Source organism: Propithecus coquereli, unplaced genomic scaffold, assembly GCF_000956105.1.
Source record: "Propithecus coquereli isolate 6110/MARCELLA unplaced genomic scaffold, Pcoq_1.0 Scaffold236, whole genome shotgun sequence".
NCBI classification, from domain to species: domain Eukaryota; kingdom Metazoa; phylum Chordata; class Mammalia; order Primates; family Indriidae; genus Propithecus; species Propithecus coquereli.
The window spans coordinates 1971303-1989495 of NW_012147908.1; the positions used below are offsets into that span (position 1 = coordinate 1971303).

An 18193-nucleotide genomic window follows, 5' to 3' on the forward strand; every position below is an offset into this window, starting at 1 on the left:
TACATGTTCAGACTCAGACGCTACGTAACTACTGAATCCAACTAAACTGCAGGGCTAAGGGTGGGGCATTTTCTAAAGCCTCCAAGCAGGGGAAGAAGCTGTCTGAGCACTGACAGATATCTTGATTTGGAGGCAGGTTTCGGAAGGCCCTGCACCCCCTCTGCTAGGTGTGGCTGCTTAGGCAACCGGGCTGACACACCTTCCAACTGGGCTCCTGCCAGCTAAGTCCCATATGCGCCTGTAGGCTTCAATCTCTTCGTGGGGCAAACCCAACCCACAGACACAGGGAGATGGATCTACTTCCCTTGACGACGCCACACACACCTCTTGCCTTCTCCCTGCCGGGGCTTGCCACCTGAGACTGCCAGTGGGGAAAGGGGGTGGGGGGATCTTTCTGAAAATCGGCAAAGACAGGAATGAAAGAGCCAGAAGGAAATTCCTGTAAGGAAAATGGAGCTGACTCCAGCATCGGTCAGAGGGCTGACCTAGGTACAAGTTCTAGTTTTACAATTTTCTAGCTGGTGAGACCTGTTCAAGTCTCTTCCGGAGGATGGAGGAGATAATACCAGCCCTTGCTTCCGAGGAGAGCTGTTTCAAAGAGAAAATGGGCCAAACAACGTGAATAATTTGAAAACCGGAAACTGTCCCATACGTGTTGGTTGTTATTGTCACAGGCACTGCAGAGCAGACGGGCTTCAGTCCCTGCTCTGCCCTAAACCGGCCGCATCATCTCCGGGCCACCACACTGCTCTCCTAACTCGTCTCCCTGTCTTCATCTTCTCCCCCTCCCCCAATATACTCTACACCCGGCAGCCAGAATAACTTTCTTAAAATCGAAATCAGATGGTGGGACAACCCCTCCAAGGCCCTCCCCTGGCCTCTACCATGGCCTGCAAGACCCTGTGTGATCTGCCCATCCCCCCAACCTCACCTCCTCCTGTCCTAACCCACTCTCACTGTGCTCCAGCCACTGTGGTCTCCTTCCTGTCCTCTAACTCTCCAAACCTCCTTCTTGCGTGCAATTGTTGCACTTCGTGTTCCCTCTGCCTGGAAACCTCTTTTCCTAGGTAAAGATACATTTTTTTTTTAACTTTAATGCACAGTAATACTTTTTATGTTATGACTCAATAAACACGCATGTACAATTGTTAAATGCAATGCACGTTCATACTTTCCATTCTATTCTAGCCTACTCTACTCTATTTCATGACCCAATAATTGCAATTTGATGGCACACCCACAACTTTATGCCTGCCCCAGGTTTTCAGTTAGCTCACTGCTTCTCATCCTTCTGGGCTCAGTTCAAATGTTGGGTAACTGTTTAGGAGAAGGCTCCACTGACCGCATTATTTTAAATAGGTTACCAAAGAATCTCTATCTCATCTCCCAATTTATTTCCTTATCACTATGTGAAATTCTTATTTATTCCTTTCTTTTCTTGTGTATTGCCTACAGAATATAAAGTCCACGAGAACAAAGACCTTGTCTAATCTTTCTACTTTTCTATCCCAGTGCCCAGAATGGTACCTGGCCCATAGTAAGTGTTCCACAGATGCTTGTAAAATGAATAAATTGATCTCTCTGTGGCCATCAGTCCACACCAAAGGCATGTCCCTGCAGTGACCCAGCACTAAGAAGAAATGCATAACTCCATGTAACTCCAAAGAAAAAAGAAGAAAAAATCCCAGGTGAAATGGTATGTTTCTCTTGCCAATGCCTGCTTATTCTGGGTATAGAATTTATCACATCCTTAGACCCCCTGCAATGAAATTATAAGCCAGGATTCCATGGCCCCTGGAAGACCACTCAAAAGAGTTTCCATGCCTATCGCATGAGAAGCTGTAAATCTACTAGCTTGTCCAGACCCGCCAACTACTCTGTGCTTCTTGGAGAAGAGACATTATCCTCGACTGCAAATTCTATAAAAGTGGAGCCTTCATTCCACTCCCCACAAAACACCTAGTGTCTGGATAGACTTTCACAAAAGCATCCAATGAATATTTGCTGAATGAATTGTTTGTGTGCAAGCCTTTTTTACCATTGAAAAAGTCACTGATTTTTAAAATCATCCACTAGATGGCAGTGTCGTCCCACATTACAGCCCTGTGATCACCTCCAGAAATCTAAGGACGAGCTTGAATTTAAAAGCATTCGATTCAGAGCCTTGCAATCAGGGAACAATTCTGGATAATCAAAGGTAGTAAGCTTCACCAAAGATATACTAGATGTTTAATAATGTTTCTAAAAGTTGATTTCTTAAGAAAATCACCACTAAATAGCTGAAATACCTTGAGCAAATCACTTGACCTCTGCAAGGAGCTCGGCTCTTTCAAATGTCATTCAAGGAGGTTGGACTGGATAATCCAAGGTCGCTCCCTCTCCCCAATCTATTTGCATGACACAGGTGCTGAGTAACAATGGCTGGCTGGCAACAGGGTCCCACCACCCCTGCTTCGGCAGAGAAGTAGAAGAGCCAGCTGGGCTAAGCAAAAGGGGTCCAGGGGCAGGTGCCTGGCAGGCTACTTAACGTCTCTGAGCCTCAGTTTCCTCATGCGTAAAATAGAGGTAATAATTACATCTCACAGGGAGATTGTGAGGATTCAAGAAGATTCCATGTAACGTGCTTAACACCAGTACCTGGGGCATAAATATGCATTCAACAAACATCTGCTGCTATTATTATTGCTATTGTTGGTAGCAGCAGTAGTAGGACTATCATTGTCATTGCTGCTGTTACGTTTTTATTCCATTTAATTCAGTTCAGGTACAACTAAAAAGCAATGCTTGAGAATTGACCTGAACAGACCAGGACCTGCAAGAAAGACCTGCGGCCCAATCCTCATCTGCACAGTACTTAAAAAGTATGACTGCCTAAGGGACGAGAACACAAAGGACTGTAACAAAAGAGCATAATGAAAAACACCCACTGAGATACACAACTGGCAAGGTCTGGAAGAGTGACATCCAATTTGGAAACAGGGAATGGAGAACAAGCCAGTCATAGTGATAATACTTTATGTTTGTACAGTAGTTATAGTTTGCCTTCTCGTTCATGACGTAAGCTGGACACATATTTTATGAGTATTTTAGAAATAAAGGAAACAAAGCTCAGAGAGTCTGAGTAACTTGCCCCAGACCACACAGTAAATACATGGCAAAGCAAATCCTGAAGCAAGGGACCCTTTTTGCCAGCCCCATGTTCTGGTCTCTATACCGTAACACCTCACAGGGAGATGGCATTAGGATGGCCCTAAAAGAAAACACTGGACTCATCCCAGACCAAGTCAGCAACATCTGGGCACGGATAAAATGGACCTGGAGGAGAAGCGCCCTCACTCTGGGGAATGCCACGCCTACAGGATAACTGTGCCGTGGGCCTCCCAGTATCAGCAGGCACTGGAACAACCACACACCTGCTCAACTCTGAACACCTGCACTCATGGTGCACGGTCATCTAATCCATAATGGCCACAGCTACAAGGCTGACTTTTCTTTCCAAGGGACTACCTTTAAAAAGACCCCATGCATATCCAGAAAAACCAGCGGCAAGCCTAAGAATTTATTTTCTTGAAACAAAGTTACCAAAGTGCAAAACATATGCGTGACAATAAAGCACTGCTTTAAAAAAAAAAAAGAGAGAGAGAGAGAGACTAATATCAAGTACTGACTAAAATAATGAAAAAATTAATATTAAGGAAGGATGACCAAAGTGTTTCAGATGCTAACGTTTGAAATCAATGACGTGAAACAGAAAGTCAAAAGGTAAAGTGCAGAATTAAGGCCAAGGGTGAGAGGAACAGGAAGAGATGTCAGTTTGCAATGAAGAAGCACAGTCTAGCAATGAGGGCTGCCCAGCAAGGAGGCGGTGGTCTCGGCAGCAGGATGCTCCACCACTGACAGGCTGGAGAGCCACAGCGGTAGGGCAGGAGGGGAGCACACAAAGGCAACCCAGCATCAGGCATCGGGTGAGGGGTCAGAGACCAAGCTCCTGGCTTCCAAGGTCTCTTCTAACCCTAAGATTTTCTGGCCAAGAGCAACGAGCACATATCCAGAGCACCAGGTAAAAATCAAACATTTTACTCAGGATACTAGCGTAGTTTCTTACCTCCTGCAGCTGAGATTCTTTCTTTTTGGAAGATAAATTCAAGTGTTTTTCTAAGATGCCACAATACTTCTCTGTCTCTTTGTCATACTTCTTTTTGGCTTCCTGGCAAAGAAGAGAAGAGGAGAAAATGAGTAAAATTTTGCAGGAATAAAAGCAGCCTCAGCCTCTCAAGATCTTTCTGCCCATTGTCACAGCTTCATCCTACCCTCAGAGCACACAGCACAGCGGATGACCTACTTTTCAGATATTGCCCACTAAATCATGCAACCACTTTCAACAGCCTCGTGGTTTGAGCATCTATCATAGAGGCACCAGCACGATGCCAGAAACCAGTAAATGCCGGTATTTAATAGTGGCAAAGCCAGGACTACCCCTCTAAGACCTTCAATTGTGAAACAAGAATTTCTAGCTTCTAACCCACAAGGTTATTCAAAGCCAGAAGGGGGAGGTTCCCTAAGAAGCTAATACTGCGGAAAGAAGAGCTACTTTATAGCTTGAATGAGACAAGTCTAGACTAAGGCTAGACCCAGCCTTAATAGTGTACAAAAAGCACTTATTTATAGGCCTAATGTCCCTGGACAAAATAATATCACATATGGGTCTTTAAGCTAAAGAATAATTCAAAACAAAGATGTTATTTTCACAAATGTATTCACTACAGCACCATTTATACTAGCAAAATAAAAATAGAAACAGTAGCAAGGATAGGGTTTGGGATAATTAAAGTATGGAACGTCCAATAAATGTAACTAGTCGTATGGAAAACTGCTCACATTATAGTATTAAATAGCATTTTAGAGACTTGGTGCATCTGACATAGTGTGTCTACCTATGGACAAAGATCAGATGGGAATAGATAGTACTTAAATGAAAATATTTGAGTTAGGCCGGGCGCGGTGGCTCACGCCTGTAATCCTAGCACTCTGAGAGGCCGAGGTGGGCGGATCGTTTGAGCTCAGGAGTTCGAGACCAGCCTGAGCAAGAGCAAGACCCAGTTTCTACTAAAAAAATACAAAGAAATTATCTGGACAACTAAAAATATATATATATATATATAAAAAAATTAGTTGGGCATGGTGGTGCATGCCTGTAGTCCCAGCTACTCGGGAGGCTGAGGCAGGAGGATCGCTTGAGCCCAGGAGTTTGAGGTTGCTGTGAGCTAGGCTAACGCCAAGGCACTCACTCTAGCCAGGGCAACAGAGTGAGACTCTGTCTCCGAAAAAAAAAAAAAGAAAATACTTGAGTTAAAGAAGTGAGACAATGGGTAATTTTTTTCCTCTTGGGGAAATTTTTATTAGCTTATATTATTGCCTTCAAAGTGAAAAATAATTAGAATACTACACATATTAATCCTTGCTCTCCCACCAAGTCACTGAGTCACTGAGGTTCTATTTTCACACCCCCGTCCCCACATTTGACAGATAAGAAAACTCGGACCAGGGAGGTTAACTTGTAAAAAGTCACAGGGAGCGACAGAGCTGGGGTTTAAGCCCAAGACGATCTGTCTCCCCAGCCCGTGTTCTCTGTCACACTTGAGAGAGATCGTCGCGGGCAGTCATTGTCCTTCCACGCTCCCGTGGGAGGGCAGGCAAGGGGCCGGAAGGAGGCTGGCACTGGGCTGACAGACAGGATCAAATTTACTAACTGGGAGCATCATTCCTGCTTTTGACTCATGTGGAGTCAAGTCCAAAGGGATATTTTTCTGCAACTCCGAGGCCTAGAAAAGGAAAAAAATGTTCTGGCCGGATAAGGAAGTTCAGACACACCTCTTTCTTCAATTAACAAATTTGCGATGAGCAACCACTGTGTTAGGCTCCACTTTAGGCATAGGAAATACAAGACAGAAGTGGTACCTACCCTCATGGCAGGAATGTTCCGGTAGAAAGAAAAACACGATTAACCAGTAAACAAAATATCAGTATAATTATAGATTGCTGCAAGTGCTACAGAGGAAATAAACAAGGTGTGGTCCCAGAGATTCTCCAGATAGGATGCTCAGGAAAGGCCTCACTGGTAAAGGAGAGGTGAGTTAGCAGGAGACCAGTCAAGTGCAAATGCCCTGGGGCAGGACACTCAGAGCCAAGAAGCCATCACCAGGAGCCCTGACAAGCTCCCACAACGACACAGCACCATTTATCTGGTATCTACCTCACAGAATGGGCATAATAATCATACCCATTTTAGCTGACATGCATCCATTTCTACAAATCTGAGTTTTGCTTAAAAGACTGCTCACATATAAGAACAACTAAACGTACAGAAGCAAACGAAAAAAAAAAGCCTAAAGAGACAATCACTCCCTCCAATTTGAGGAGGGTACAAGCAGGAGACTTGACTCGAGCGGCTCTTTTCCTTTAGAGAAACCAGTGACTTCGAACTGGGGCTCCAAATCCTATTACCACTCACGTTTACCTCTTCCCACCAGCCTTACCAGCAACTCCACAAAGGGGAGCCTGGGTGCAGGGACGGTCCAGCTGGCCGGAGGTGAGAAAAGGCCAGGGAACATGAGTCACTGACACTCCGACTTTCTGGAAACTTTCGCCTCCACATTCCACGTTCTAGAGGACGGCCAAAGTTAGAGAAACGAGCAAAGGGAAAGGGAAGCAGTTTCTGTCCTGAGAAAACAGCAACAAGACCTCTGCGGGAAAAATTCCACTGCAATTTATTATAGATAATGTTCTTAAGATGGGAGGCTGGTATTACCCAGAGTTACGCAGGACACAGGATGGTCTTCGCCTTCCAGACAGTCCACTGTGGAATGGTTAAGTACAGTGGAGGGGTAAAGGACAGATTAGGATCCCGGAATTTATCCTCAACTCTGTATGGACGGACTCTAAACAGATCACTGTTCCCCTCCGGGACTCCGTTTCCTCATCTATAAATTGAGGCTGACTAGATGAGGGTTTCCTCTTTCAGCTCGACGATTAGATAACAAAATTAAGGACAGGAACACCCCTTCCTCATAAGGTTGTCACAATTAGATAAACAACATGCAGTGATTAGCAGAGTGCCTATCCCACGGAAAGCGCTCAACAAACGTCTGTGATGGTGATGATGAGCTCATCGCCGAACCCACCTCCTGGTCAAGGACACCGCTTGCTTTTTCACGTCCCACGCGCCACGAAGGCAACCCTTCCAAGCACCTACCACAATTTCAAATTATGCATTTATTTGTATCTTTTTGTCTAACATCTTTCTCCCCAGCCACACCATGTGCACGGCAACCGCACTTGGCTTCTTCTCCACCGAATTCCAGTGCAGGTGGAGGGCTCGCAGAGCAGCCTCTCGCCTCTTTTTTCAACGAATTAACCGTGTGTATCTAATGTAATAGCTAACGTCAAGTGACTACGCGACATTGCTCACATGTTCAAATAGCTCTATGACAGACACTGTTGCAAGCACCTTCTGTGAGTTCACTCGTCTCTTTCCCATAATAACTCCAGGAAGGAAGTTCTACGGTAATCCATATTTTACGGAGCAGGAGGCGAGCATGGACAGGTTCGGTAACCGCCCCACGTTTACATACAAGTGGCACAAGTGAGATTTGGACTCCAGCAGTCTAGCTCTTGACCCACTCCTTTTTATTTTTTTTTTCAGACTATTACAGGGATACAAATGTTCAGACCCACCCTTAACCACTACTACTCTCTTACGTCAGTCCTGCTTTCACTCTAGAGCCCAGTACTCCAGGTGTACCTCTGATGCAGGAAAATCCAGCTTCCCCAAACTCAGAAATCAAAACTTGAGGTCATGGGTACGGCAAGCTTCAGGGTTGAGCCCTGTTCCTTAGCACGAGAATGTCCAAAAGTCCTCCTCCCTGGCAGCCTTCGCACTGAGCACTCTGCAACAGGTTGTTATAGCAACCGAAGCAGCACCAGAGAGTAGAGGAGGAGGAAAACGTAATTTTAGCATCACACGGGCAGAGTTCCGAACCCCCACTCGGCCACTACCAAAACCAGCGAACGAACACTCGCTGGCTCTTAGGTATTCTTGAGACCACTCGCCTAGTGGTGGGTTTGTTGTTTTCTCACAAATGTACCCAATGCTATGACATAAATGCACGGGTGTGTGGGATGGTGGCAAAAGACGACAAAGGGGAAGGAATGAGCCATCGCCCCAAATGTCATCGCAATCATTTTTAATGATTAATGATTATCAAAAAGTTATATAATCATTGATGAATATCAATGATTTAATGAATGAAAGAAGATACTATGCATAAGGGAAACATGCTTTAGTGAGTGACTATTTTATTTAAGTTCTTTTACGTCTTACCATCTATCCCCCCACCCCCCGGGAAAAGCACCTGCTCCTGTCATGAAGGATCACTAGTATCATATCCAAAGGGAGGCCGCTGAGACTTTTTCTTCTCCTCGTGGTAACGTGGTCACCTCCAAACCATCGTAAGGGAAGAGGCCAGAGTGAGTGGCATCTGGGCTCAGAAGGAGAAGAAATTGCTGAAAAGACGTCTCGAGGAACAGGTCTGCTCTGCCTCTGCCTCAACACTCTTCATAACCTCCGGAAGCCACCGCCTAGCATGTTCAGGGGCAGGAAAGCCCAGGCCCCGAGGCCACACAGGGAAGGCCAGCGGGTGGGCCCACACTGGGGACAGCAGAAGGAGTGTTCTCTGCCATCACAGGGCTGGTTTAAAATCTGAGACAAAATCTTGCTTGAGCAAGACTTCCTTCAAATCGTACATTCCTTCATCTCTGATACAAAACCTGTGAGCTCCCATTTCTTCACAAATGTCTAAACTGAATTAGCGGAAAAGTGCTGTAAAACTGGGAGAAAAATCTTCGCCATGGTCCCTCCTTCAAACCATGGCTAAGCATCCCTCTGAAAGACCCTGACTACACACCGTCTTTTCCAGGCCCCGATGGCCTCCATTTCCGGGCGGCAGATGCACTGTGCCTGGTGCTGGGGGGAGGGAGGGGCAGGGATCACCTCACTTTGCCGCTGAGTAAACTCCGCGCCCAGTAAGAGGTGGTGTTGCCCCAGACCCCCGGCAGGTGGCGCAAGGGACTGTGGCTGAATTGACTCAGGGTTCCAAAAAACAGGAAGAAAATGTGGAAAATCCTTTCACTTTCCTCCATTCCAATGAAAACATCTTCCCTGCAGGTGGCCTCTAACACTCTACTGAAGGTCAACCCAGCTACGGTTTCCTAGTGATTTATCACAGGGCAAGGGGACCCTGGAGAATCCACCTTTTAAAAGTGAACAGGAGTCCCTTTGCGGTCTGTCAATAACACGAGCATTAGCCACGTCTTGGCTCTAATCCCCCCAGGTCAGTGACAGCAAGCAGTGACCTCTGGGTTGGAGCAGGCCTGCAGAATGTGGTTCTCTGCCTTGCACAACGTGTAATACACTGTATTAATATATTTTTTAATGATTTGCCAACAGGAAATTTCACATAAAACCAGCTTTTCGGTTTCTCTTGAAAAATTTAAAGATCTGGCCAGAGAAGGCCCATTTCCACACACAGTAAAAACCAGCTAAAGCGAAGTACCAGCTGCTTCCCTTTAAAGAGGGTCTTCACAACCACACAGCCTGACTTGCAACCCCTGCTTAGGCTGTGAGTCCCAGCCCGCCACAATTAATATAACTCCACAAAAACCAAAACCAAATGTATCGTCCAATGTAGTCAATTGGCCAAGCACACAGCTCTCTAACAACACAGAGGAGGAGGAGTTTCTACCTTTGGATGATTAATGAACTAGCACAAAGCAATTAGATAGCAAAATACCAGAATGGCTGCACTGGGGCTGACCACTCAGACGGGTGCACTCCAGTCACCTACAAAGAACTGATGGGTTCCGATGGGTTAGGCTCCGGCTTCTCTGCCGAGGAAGATTTTTTGAAGAAGGTGGGCTTGGATTTTCTGAAGACGTTCTCAGATTTTCTAAAGAAAGTGCCACACCTTCCAGACCTCTCACCCTAAAATCCAAGAACAAGGCTTGCAAAATTCTCACCTTGGCAGCCCCGATCTGCTCCTTTCGAAACTTCTCCAAGGGGGTGATGAGCACCTCACTGGCATTCTCAATCTGGTGAAGAAAATCAGAGGAGGGGGAAAAAACACAAAAGCAGTATCAGTAGAGAATTACAGCAGCTCCACCATGAGATGCCTCCTCCTGTCTTAGCATAAAATTGGAGTAAGCAATATTACACGTGAACTAATAACGTGTCAAATCAAAATCTAGTCACCAGTTCAAAACATGACATTCCTCCCGAGCATGATTCCTATCGAGTCTTTAAAAGTGAGGACCGCTAAACCTGTAAGCATCCATCCGAAGGCAGAGGGGAAGTAGCGACAGAGCAGGGTCTACGTTTCGAGCTGCAGGTGACATCTTTTTGTAAATGTTCATTCACACACGTTATAGGTAAAGTAGATCAATACTGAGTCTAGGTTAAAAACAAAAACACAACACTTCTGGACATCTGGTGGCATCAAAACTTTTCAAGCCCAATTTGGTGTTGCCCTTGCCAGGACTGAACTAGATTGGGGCCAAGACATCTGTGCCTCCTGACCACAGCTGTCTCTCGACTTCATCTCACAGGGCTCACGCCCGGGTCCTGCACTCCAGCCCACCGTCACCCCAACACACCCCCAATGCGCCACACTCACCCCACCTCGGGGCCTTTGCCTTTGACTAGTCCCTCCAACACTCTATTCCCAACCCCTTACAGGGACAACTCCTTACTGTAATTAAGCTTTCCGCTTAAAGGTCACCTCTTTGGGGAGGCTTTCCCTGACCACCAGTGCAATCCCCAAAGATGCCACAGAGTGTTTACTTCAGAGCAAGTGTGCCAGCTGAACTGCCGTAATTCACCGCCACCCACATTTACATAAACACACACACACGTACACATACATACACGTCTTGTAAATGCTCACTTTTCTACCACTATCCTCAAAACACAGAAGAATGCTGAAACAAAGGAGCACTCAAACATTTCTGAATGACTAAGTGAATGAATGGATTATTTCCTGATTGGCTGCCAACTGTGTGACCATGGGCAAAACATTTAACCTCTCTGGGCTCTAATTTCGTCATCTGCAAAATGAGTGGGCTGAATTGTTCCAGCCCTAAGATTTTACAGTCTTTTCTACGGCAGCACGATATTTTACAATCTTTTCCTTTTAAGTCATTCATTTATCCACTCTTTGCTCAACTAATTATTTCAGGAATCCCATTCCAACAAAGCATTATTTTTCTAAATCACATGCAGCATGTCCATCGCAGCGAAGCCAACAGAGTAAATGCCAAAAGCCATAGATAGACACAGTAAGAACCGACTGGACAATGTAAGGGACAGAAAAAGTCAAATCTCCAAATTTATTCCCATTTTCCTTTTTCTCAATTTTGAGATCACTTATTTCAGAAGAGTGCATTTTGATACTGGAGTGCCATGATGTTATCTAACTTGCTTGATTTTTACTGTTATTTGATTTTGCTTAATCGGTTCACGTCTTTTCCACAAATCACCTGCAAGTCTCTGAAGCTCACAAAGGTGTGCTGAGTCCGAGCCCCTGAATCAGTGGTTCTCAACCTTAGCTGCATGTTGGAATCACCTGGAAAGCTTTTAAAAATACCAATGCACGTCCAGGCCACACTCCAAACCAATTAACTCAGAATCTCTGAACTTGGTCTCGGACATCAGTGTTTTCTAAACTCCCCAAGTTGTTCCAGTTGGCTTTCATGACCGAGAATCCAGTCCTAAGCAGGTGCTTAAAATGCAAAAGCACTCGAGCGCTCAGCTGGAAATCAGGACACCCAAGTCCTTGTCCCAGTCCTACTACTTGCCATCAGCCTTGGTAAGACTTGTTTTCTCATCTGTCAAATGAGGAATCGCCGATGGTGAGGAATAAGGTTCTGCTGGGTCTAAGATTCTACGACTATGTCACTTCCACTCAGTTCCAATACTGTGCTTGATGCTGAGGACACAAAAGCTCTGCCCCCGAGGAAGTCCTATTTCCTACAGAGCACAGACAGGTACAGAGGTCATCAGGACACAATGCGGTCAACGCAGACTCAGAGGCCTGAACTGGACGTTAAGAACATGCAGAGGATGGCCAAACCACCCAGGGAGTCAGGGGAGGCTGCCCAAAGAAGGTGCGGCTTTGCTGAGCTGAACTGATGATGAAGCTGACGCAGGGCAAGGAGCTGGAGAAGGGGCTTGTGGTGGCCAGACGCTCAGATGCAGACAGCAGAAACTCAATTCACTGGCATTAATAATAAAATTGCAGAGGCAAGCTGAAAAGTATAATCCGGTCATTGTTCCCTTACCACAGGCCATAGCAATCTGCAGGGTATTCACAGTGATTTGCTCACCACGCCCCCCACCCCCAAATACTAATTCAGCCAAGAAATCAGACTCAAAAGAATCATTTCCCTTTCTCAGGCACCAGCACGTGCACAAACACACATGCGTTCTCCTGCTTCCACCCACCACCAACCCTGCTGCTGCCGCCATCACCACCGCCCTCTTGATTCTGGTTCAAGTACCCAGCGGTGAGCAGCCAGGAGAAACAGGGTCTCTCTCTGCAGAGCAGAAGGTGAGAGACTACTGCTCTGGAGTTTTAAAGAAATTACCACATTTTGGGGACATAATGCAGACCCGGGTTTGAATCCAGACTGAACCACTTATTAACTGTGTAATCCAGGACAAGTTACTTAACCTCTGTAAACCTCAGTATCTTCCTCTGAAAAATGGGGATAATATGGGTAACACTTCACAGAGTCATCACGAGGGCTAAAATAGAAAATGCATGTGACATACTTAGTTAGCTACGTAATGTCTTAGTAAACTTGGTGCTCACACTGTCAACTGTTAGTATGGGAAGAGAAGAAAATGCTCACTGGTGGACTCTTCCCTGGGCCTCTGGAGCACTGCTGCCTGGAGACAAGCCCTCCTCGGGGCAGAGCAGTGTGCAGCCAGCAGGGGATTTCAAATCAGCCTTCATTCCTGACACCTTAAGGATATAGGGGAAGATGCAAAAGAACGTCCTTTGGATGTAGAATCTGTGGAATCACCGGTTAATGCTGAACCATATGAGAATAAAGCCTAGTATAAAAGGTATCTTTTAAGAACCTGGAGCTCAGCATTTGATTCCTGAATCTGCACGGCGGCTCTCTTTGCAGAGCTTCTCACAGTCGCCTACATTTACCAAGTACCTGTTTACTGGATGCCGACTACAGAGCAGGCACCAGGTTAGCTGCTTCAGAATCAAAGGTGAAGAAGTGGCCACTGCTCTCAAAGGGCTCTTGGACAGATTTAATATGGCAGGGGAAGGAGGGAGCAGAGGGGGGCACCCTATTTCCCATTCTGCTGGTAGAGAATTTGAGGCCCCCAGAAGTGAAATAATTCAAAAGATCTACCCTTAAGTCATTTACCTTATGTACAGACCTTACAGTGAACCTTTAGAAGGACAACGATGTCGTTCTAAAGTTATCCATGAGGGCGATCCTTTAATATTTACGAAAGGCTTCAAACCCTAAAAAGATGAGGCTTGCTCAAGAGCTCGAAGCAGTCAAGCAGCAGAGTCTGGGCTGGAACCCAGTTCTTCTGACAACAGATCCCTTGTGCCCCTCAGCACGAGGATGCTGTCTGGGAGCAAGAGCAGCCCAGCCGAACTCACCATCCGTATCCGTTCATCTTCAAGATTCCTGAGGACAGTGGCAAACTCTTGCAAAGACCTCGCTGGAAAAGAGAAAAGGGCCATGAGGTGGGAGGCAGCGGGTCTTGGGAAGCCTTTCCAGCTCCAGCTATTATGGTACAGATTTAAATTGCTTAGCACGTGCAGACACCTAAAGTCAATTGCTTCCCAAGGCTCTCCTTATCTTTTAATCATTAACCATTAAGGGTGACCCAGAAATGCAGGTTAATTCCACCTGGCACTCTAGCTAGGGAAGGATTTCTTCAAGGAAAAGACCTGCCTGTTCCTGAGAATACCCAGGACTGGTGAGATGCTGGCAGGCTCCCAGGCCCCGGCCTGGAAGGGGTAGAGTTCCGCTTAGGAATTGAAGGATTTCCTGTCCAGAATTCGACCTCCTCAACCTTTGTCGTGGGGTTGCGTCAGAACCCAGCCTTTTCTTTGGCACCAGAACTAAACAAACAGTGCTGCTGGCATTGGAAGCCACATCGCTGGCTTCTCCTTGGGTTCCTCCTTGCGAGTCCTCAAGTCACTCATTAAAGCGTGCAGCTTGCAGCATGGTGCTCAGACACGGGCAGTCTTCTCTGTCAGAATTACTCACAAACGCAATAAGCATCAAGTGCAACAGCCCTGAGAGTCCTTGGGCCTCTTGTGCGATGCTGGGAAAAGCATCCATATTTCATGAGCTACAACAAGGATGCGTTTTCGCCACTCTTAGCTGTCTCCCAATTGCTTGTGCTCATCCCCAGATCGCGTACTCTGCATGGCAACAGGAACTCGGTAAGACTTTGATGAATTAATTAAGTCAATGAAACTTTCTCAATTCTCACTGAACGTAATCAACCACGTTGCGCAATATAAGACTAGGGAGCAATGACAATGCCCTGGCAAAGAAAGGTGACTTGACATGCAAATCCTCCCCGCTCAGGGCTGCCCACAGACACACACAGGTGAGTGAAGAGTGAAGCAGCACAGCGTGGCGGTAACTGGTCACCCACGTCAGCCTCTTGTTAAGGAAACAAAGAGGAGAGGCGAGGAACAGACTGAACTAGACACTGAGCTCTCTGCCTATCTGAAAGCAGTGGCGGCAACATAGCTTGGCCACCTGTTGCCAGGCCAGAATGTGGGGCCAGTAGATTAGATTATTGAACTTTTCAAAGAAGCTGGAAAACTGGAATTTCGGATAAATTCAATTTATATGGTAATCCAATTAAAAAATGAGAGCTGAACAAAAACAAGGCTGCATTCTGATTCCGACCTACGGGCTATCATTTTGTGACCGCTGATCTAATGCTCCCCTCATCCACCTGCTTCTACTTTTGCACTAAGCTCTTAGTACTGTGGTTGGGGGGAAGAACATCACAAAACCAGCCAGAAGAACACTAAAGGAAGGTGGAGAGGGGAGCCCTGCAAAACTTCAGACTGTCTCCTACTCGCTGGAGGATGAGTGAGGCAATCCCAGAAGTCGTGGCGAAAACCAGAGTAGCCCCAGCCCTAATCCTCACGTATCTGCCTCTCCACTGCCACTACGCACGTCTTTCTTTACCAACCTTAGACACTTGCGATCCCAGGAAAAAGGCTCTGCCAGGACACTGAAAACCAACGAGCAATGAAGATTTTTATTTTCCACACAGTTGTGACTTACCTATACACATCTCATCATCTGTTTCTGCATCTCCTATGCACTGAAATTTAAATTCATTTAAGGAATCTGCAAACTTCCGCTTCGCTGAAGACAAATCTAGCAAGAAAAAAGAAGGAAAAATCATGAATTACTAAAATTAAACTGGCTTTCTAATTTGCTGCCCTTTCTGGTTCTTCTATGAATCTGGCAGCAAGCATATTTGTTCCTCAGTCTGGGTTGAAGTACAAAGGAATGTAAATTCAAAATAGCAAATACTTGTTTGTAACATGAAGCACTGACTTGCTCTAGAAGTTAATATTTTTGTTGTATTTGGTTTAACAATTCAAGTCCTGTCTCTACTTCCTCAAGCCACAGTGAGTCCTGTCATCTCCATGTGACACACGTGGGAATCCACTTGCCTAAGGAGGTCAGGGAGAATGCCTCGGTCAGAGCCAACATCAATACCCACAGCCTCCGTGTGGTCAGCGCAGCTGCCCCCGCATCCAACTCACAACACAAACTTTCATTAGGGAGGCAGCCCGCGGAAGCCGGAGGAAGGGCTGGGAATCACCCCCATTCCATGGTACAGGAGCACCTAGCGGAGGCCCGAGTTCTCTGAACCCCTCTCTGCCCTCCTCCCGAGCAGAGTGGCCAGCCTGACATCATCCTACCTGGACCATTTTCCTGGGTGGCTACATCCACCACCACCAGGAGAACAAACACCTGGCAATGTGTTTTACTGGGGTAAAAACACATTCCACGCATAGTATCTATAACAAAAGCTTTCGGAGGACCCTGTCAAATGAAAAAAAAAAAAAAAGCTTTCATTTAAGATAGTAATAAAAGCCAATGATCCTTCCTGAGCCTTCAGCTTCTGTTAAGGGTATAAAACCACCAAGGTAGCTTTAAGTGGACTGACAGATCTGGGTGCTCGGTGCAAATGTGCTTAACTTAATTCCATGTGCAGCCTTCCTGCAGATCAGGCTAATCATTCAAATTACCCTCATCCGTGTTTCGCTCATTGAGGGGGAAATGGCATCATGTTCGAACTCCCAGAGGAGGGAAATGTGAGGCACAACCGGCAGCACGGCCTGGCTTTAATAAGACATGGGGAGGGAAGGGGCATATTCTGGCCTCACGGAGCAACATAACCTACTAAAAGAAAAGCATCCATGATCCCCAGTACTTCTCTTTCTCAGCTTCCAGATTTGTCCTTGGAGGTTAGGGGTCATGTTTTTCATCTTCTGATTTGGTTTGGTTTGTTTCCTCTCCACGGCCTGGCGGTGCATCCTGCTCAGTGTGTGCTGAATAAATGTGTGTGGGGGGTACTGTATACAAATCCAACCGCCCGTGCTAACTGCAAGCAGTGGCTGCTAGCGGATGAGCCAGGCTTACGCCATGCTGCTGTGCTCAGGTCTGGGGCTACTGCATGGACACCGGCAGCTCCTGCCCCTGGACCGCCCTCCCACTGGCTCGGATGACATGGTCCCAAGCTAGCTGTGGCTTGTGCAAAGCACTCTGCTCCAAACCAAAAGAGGAACGCACTTGGAGTGGAAAAGGAGAACACAGGAGCCAACAGCCAACAGTCTCTGGTCTCTCCCTGGTTCATGCAATGGTCCTTGCCAAAAAGTCAAAAGATGCTAGCAGAGGACTCAGGCATCTATCAAAACTGGCCAACCCAGGCTGAGGCTACCGCTCAGACTACAAATCGCTCCCTGGCAAGGAAAGAAAGAAACAGATGCATCTGAAAGTCAGAACACTGTGGGGAGGAAGGAAAAGAGGCGGCCACAGGCAGGCAGGAGAAAAAAGGAAGAGAGTAATATTTGAGACTGGAAGACAAAGCCCTGTAAGAGCCCCAACGTGTGTGCATTGAATGTGGGTGTGGTCGTACATATCCTTAGTTAGAACGTTCCCGGAATCAGAACTCACAAAGAAAGGCCCGAGCAAAGAGTAGCAGCAGGTTTGCTTCTCCACCCACCTGACAACCTTCCTGTGCCTCCCCGGAAGGCAAGAAAGACTCAAGCTGGACACTCACCTCAACAAAGTGGAAAAAGGTGAAATGTAAGCCAGGCTCAGGAAAGCTCCCAGCATGCACCTGAGAAGCCACACTGCCGGGGGTGGCCGCCAGCGAGGATCAGGGAGCGGCTTGTACGTCACAACGGGGCCTTTGTGGAGCCTCTGCACGGGTGGAGCCACTTAACCAGGACAGGGCCTGTCAGCTTACGGCCAGATGGGGACCTGACTTCACTGTCCGGTGGCACCGAGCACACCCTGCCACAGCGCAAACCTGACAAGCAACGCGGGCCCGGGAAGCTGGGGGAGAAGCCAGTCCCCTACGGGAGAGGAGGCAATAACGACTGCTGGTGTGGGCTGACACCGGGCTCAGGCCAGTGAGGACAGCCGGGTAGAGCGAGAACCCCCACGGCTGCACGTGGAAGGTAACTCGCCTGGGGCTTAACGAGGAACCTTTCAGTAAAGCTACAGCGGATACCTGTTGTCTCGCTTGATGAGAATCCTTTCCCCAGTCTCTGGGGCAGCATGTCCAACCTGTTTTGGAGAACCTCCTTTCTCTGCTTGCATTCTATGGGGTGCTTATGACAGGCTGATCAACCCAAACCCCTGGGCCCCACGCAAACCCCACTGGCTCCTGGGTTCAAATTCCAGCTCCACCCTTTATGGGCTACATAACTAACCCTGGGTTAGTCGTGAAGTCTCAGTCATCTCACCCGACAGAAGTCATCAGTCCGTGGGTTAGGTAGGGAGAACCCCGTGAGGCACGCTGCATAAACACGCTGCACATCGTAAGGTTCAG

General features: G+C 47.0%; 1 protein-coding gene across 1 annotated transcript in view; it reads right to left on the bottom strand.

The window, feature by feature from the left end:
* ARHGAP26 (Rho GTPase activating protein 26) overlaps nt 1-16146 on the bottom strand; it is a 334209-nt gene extending 318063 nt beyond the window's left edge. Inside the window, exons 1-5 of the mRNA XM_012645781.1 lie at nt 16053-16146; nt 15403-15498; nt 13743-13804; nt 10075-10146; nt 4106-4207 (exon numbers count right to left, since the gene is read on the bottom strand). Coding sequence (XP_012501235.1) covers nt 4106-4207; nt 10075-10146; nt 13743-13804; nt 15403-15498; nt 16053-16146 — 426 coding nt within the window. The remainder of the gene's footprint in view (nt 1-4105; nt 4208-10074; nt 10147-13742; nt 13805-15402; nt 15499-16052) is intronic.
* Between the last annotated feature and the right edge of the window lie 2047 nt (nt 16147-18193).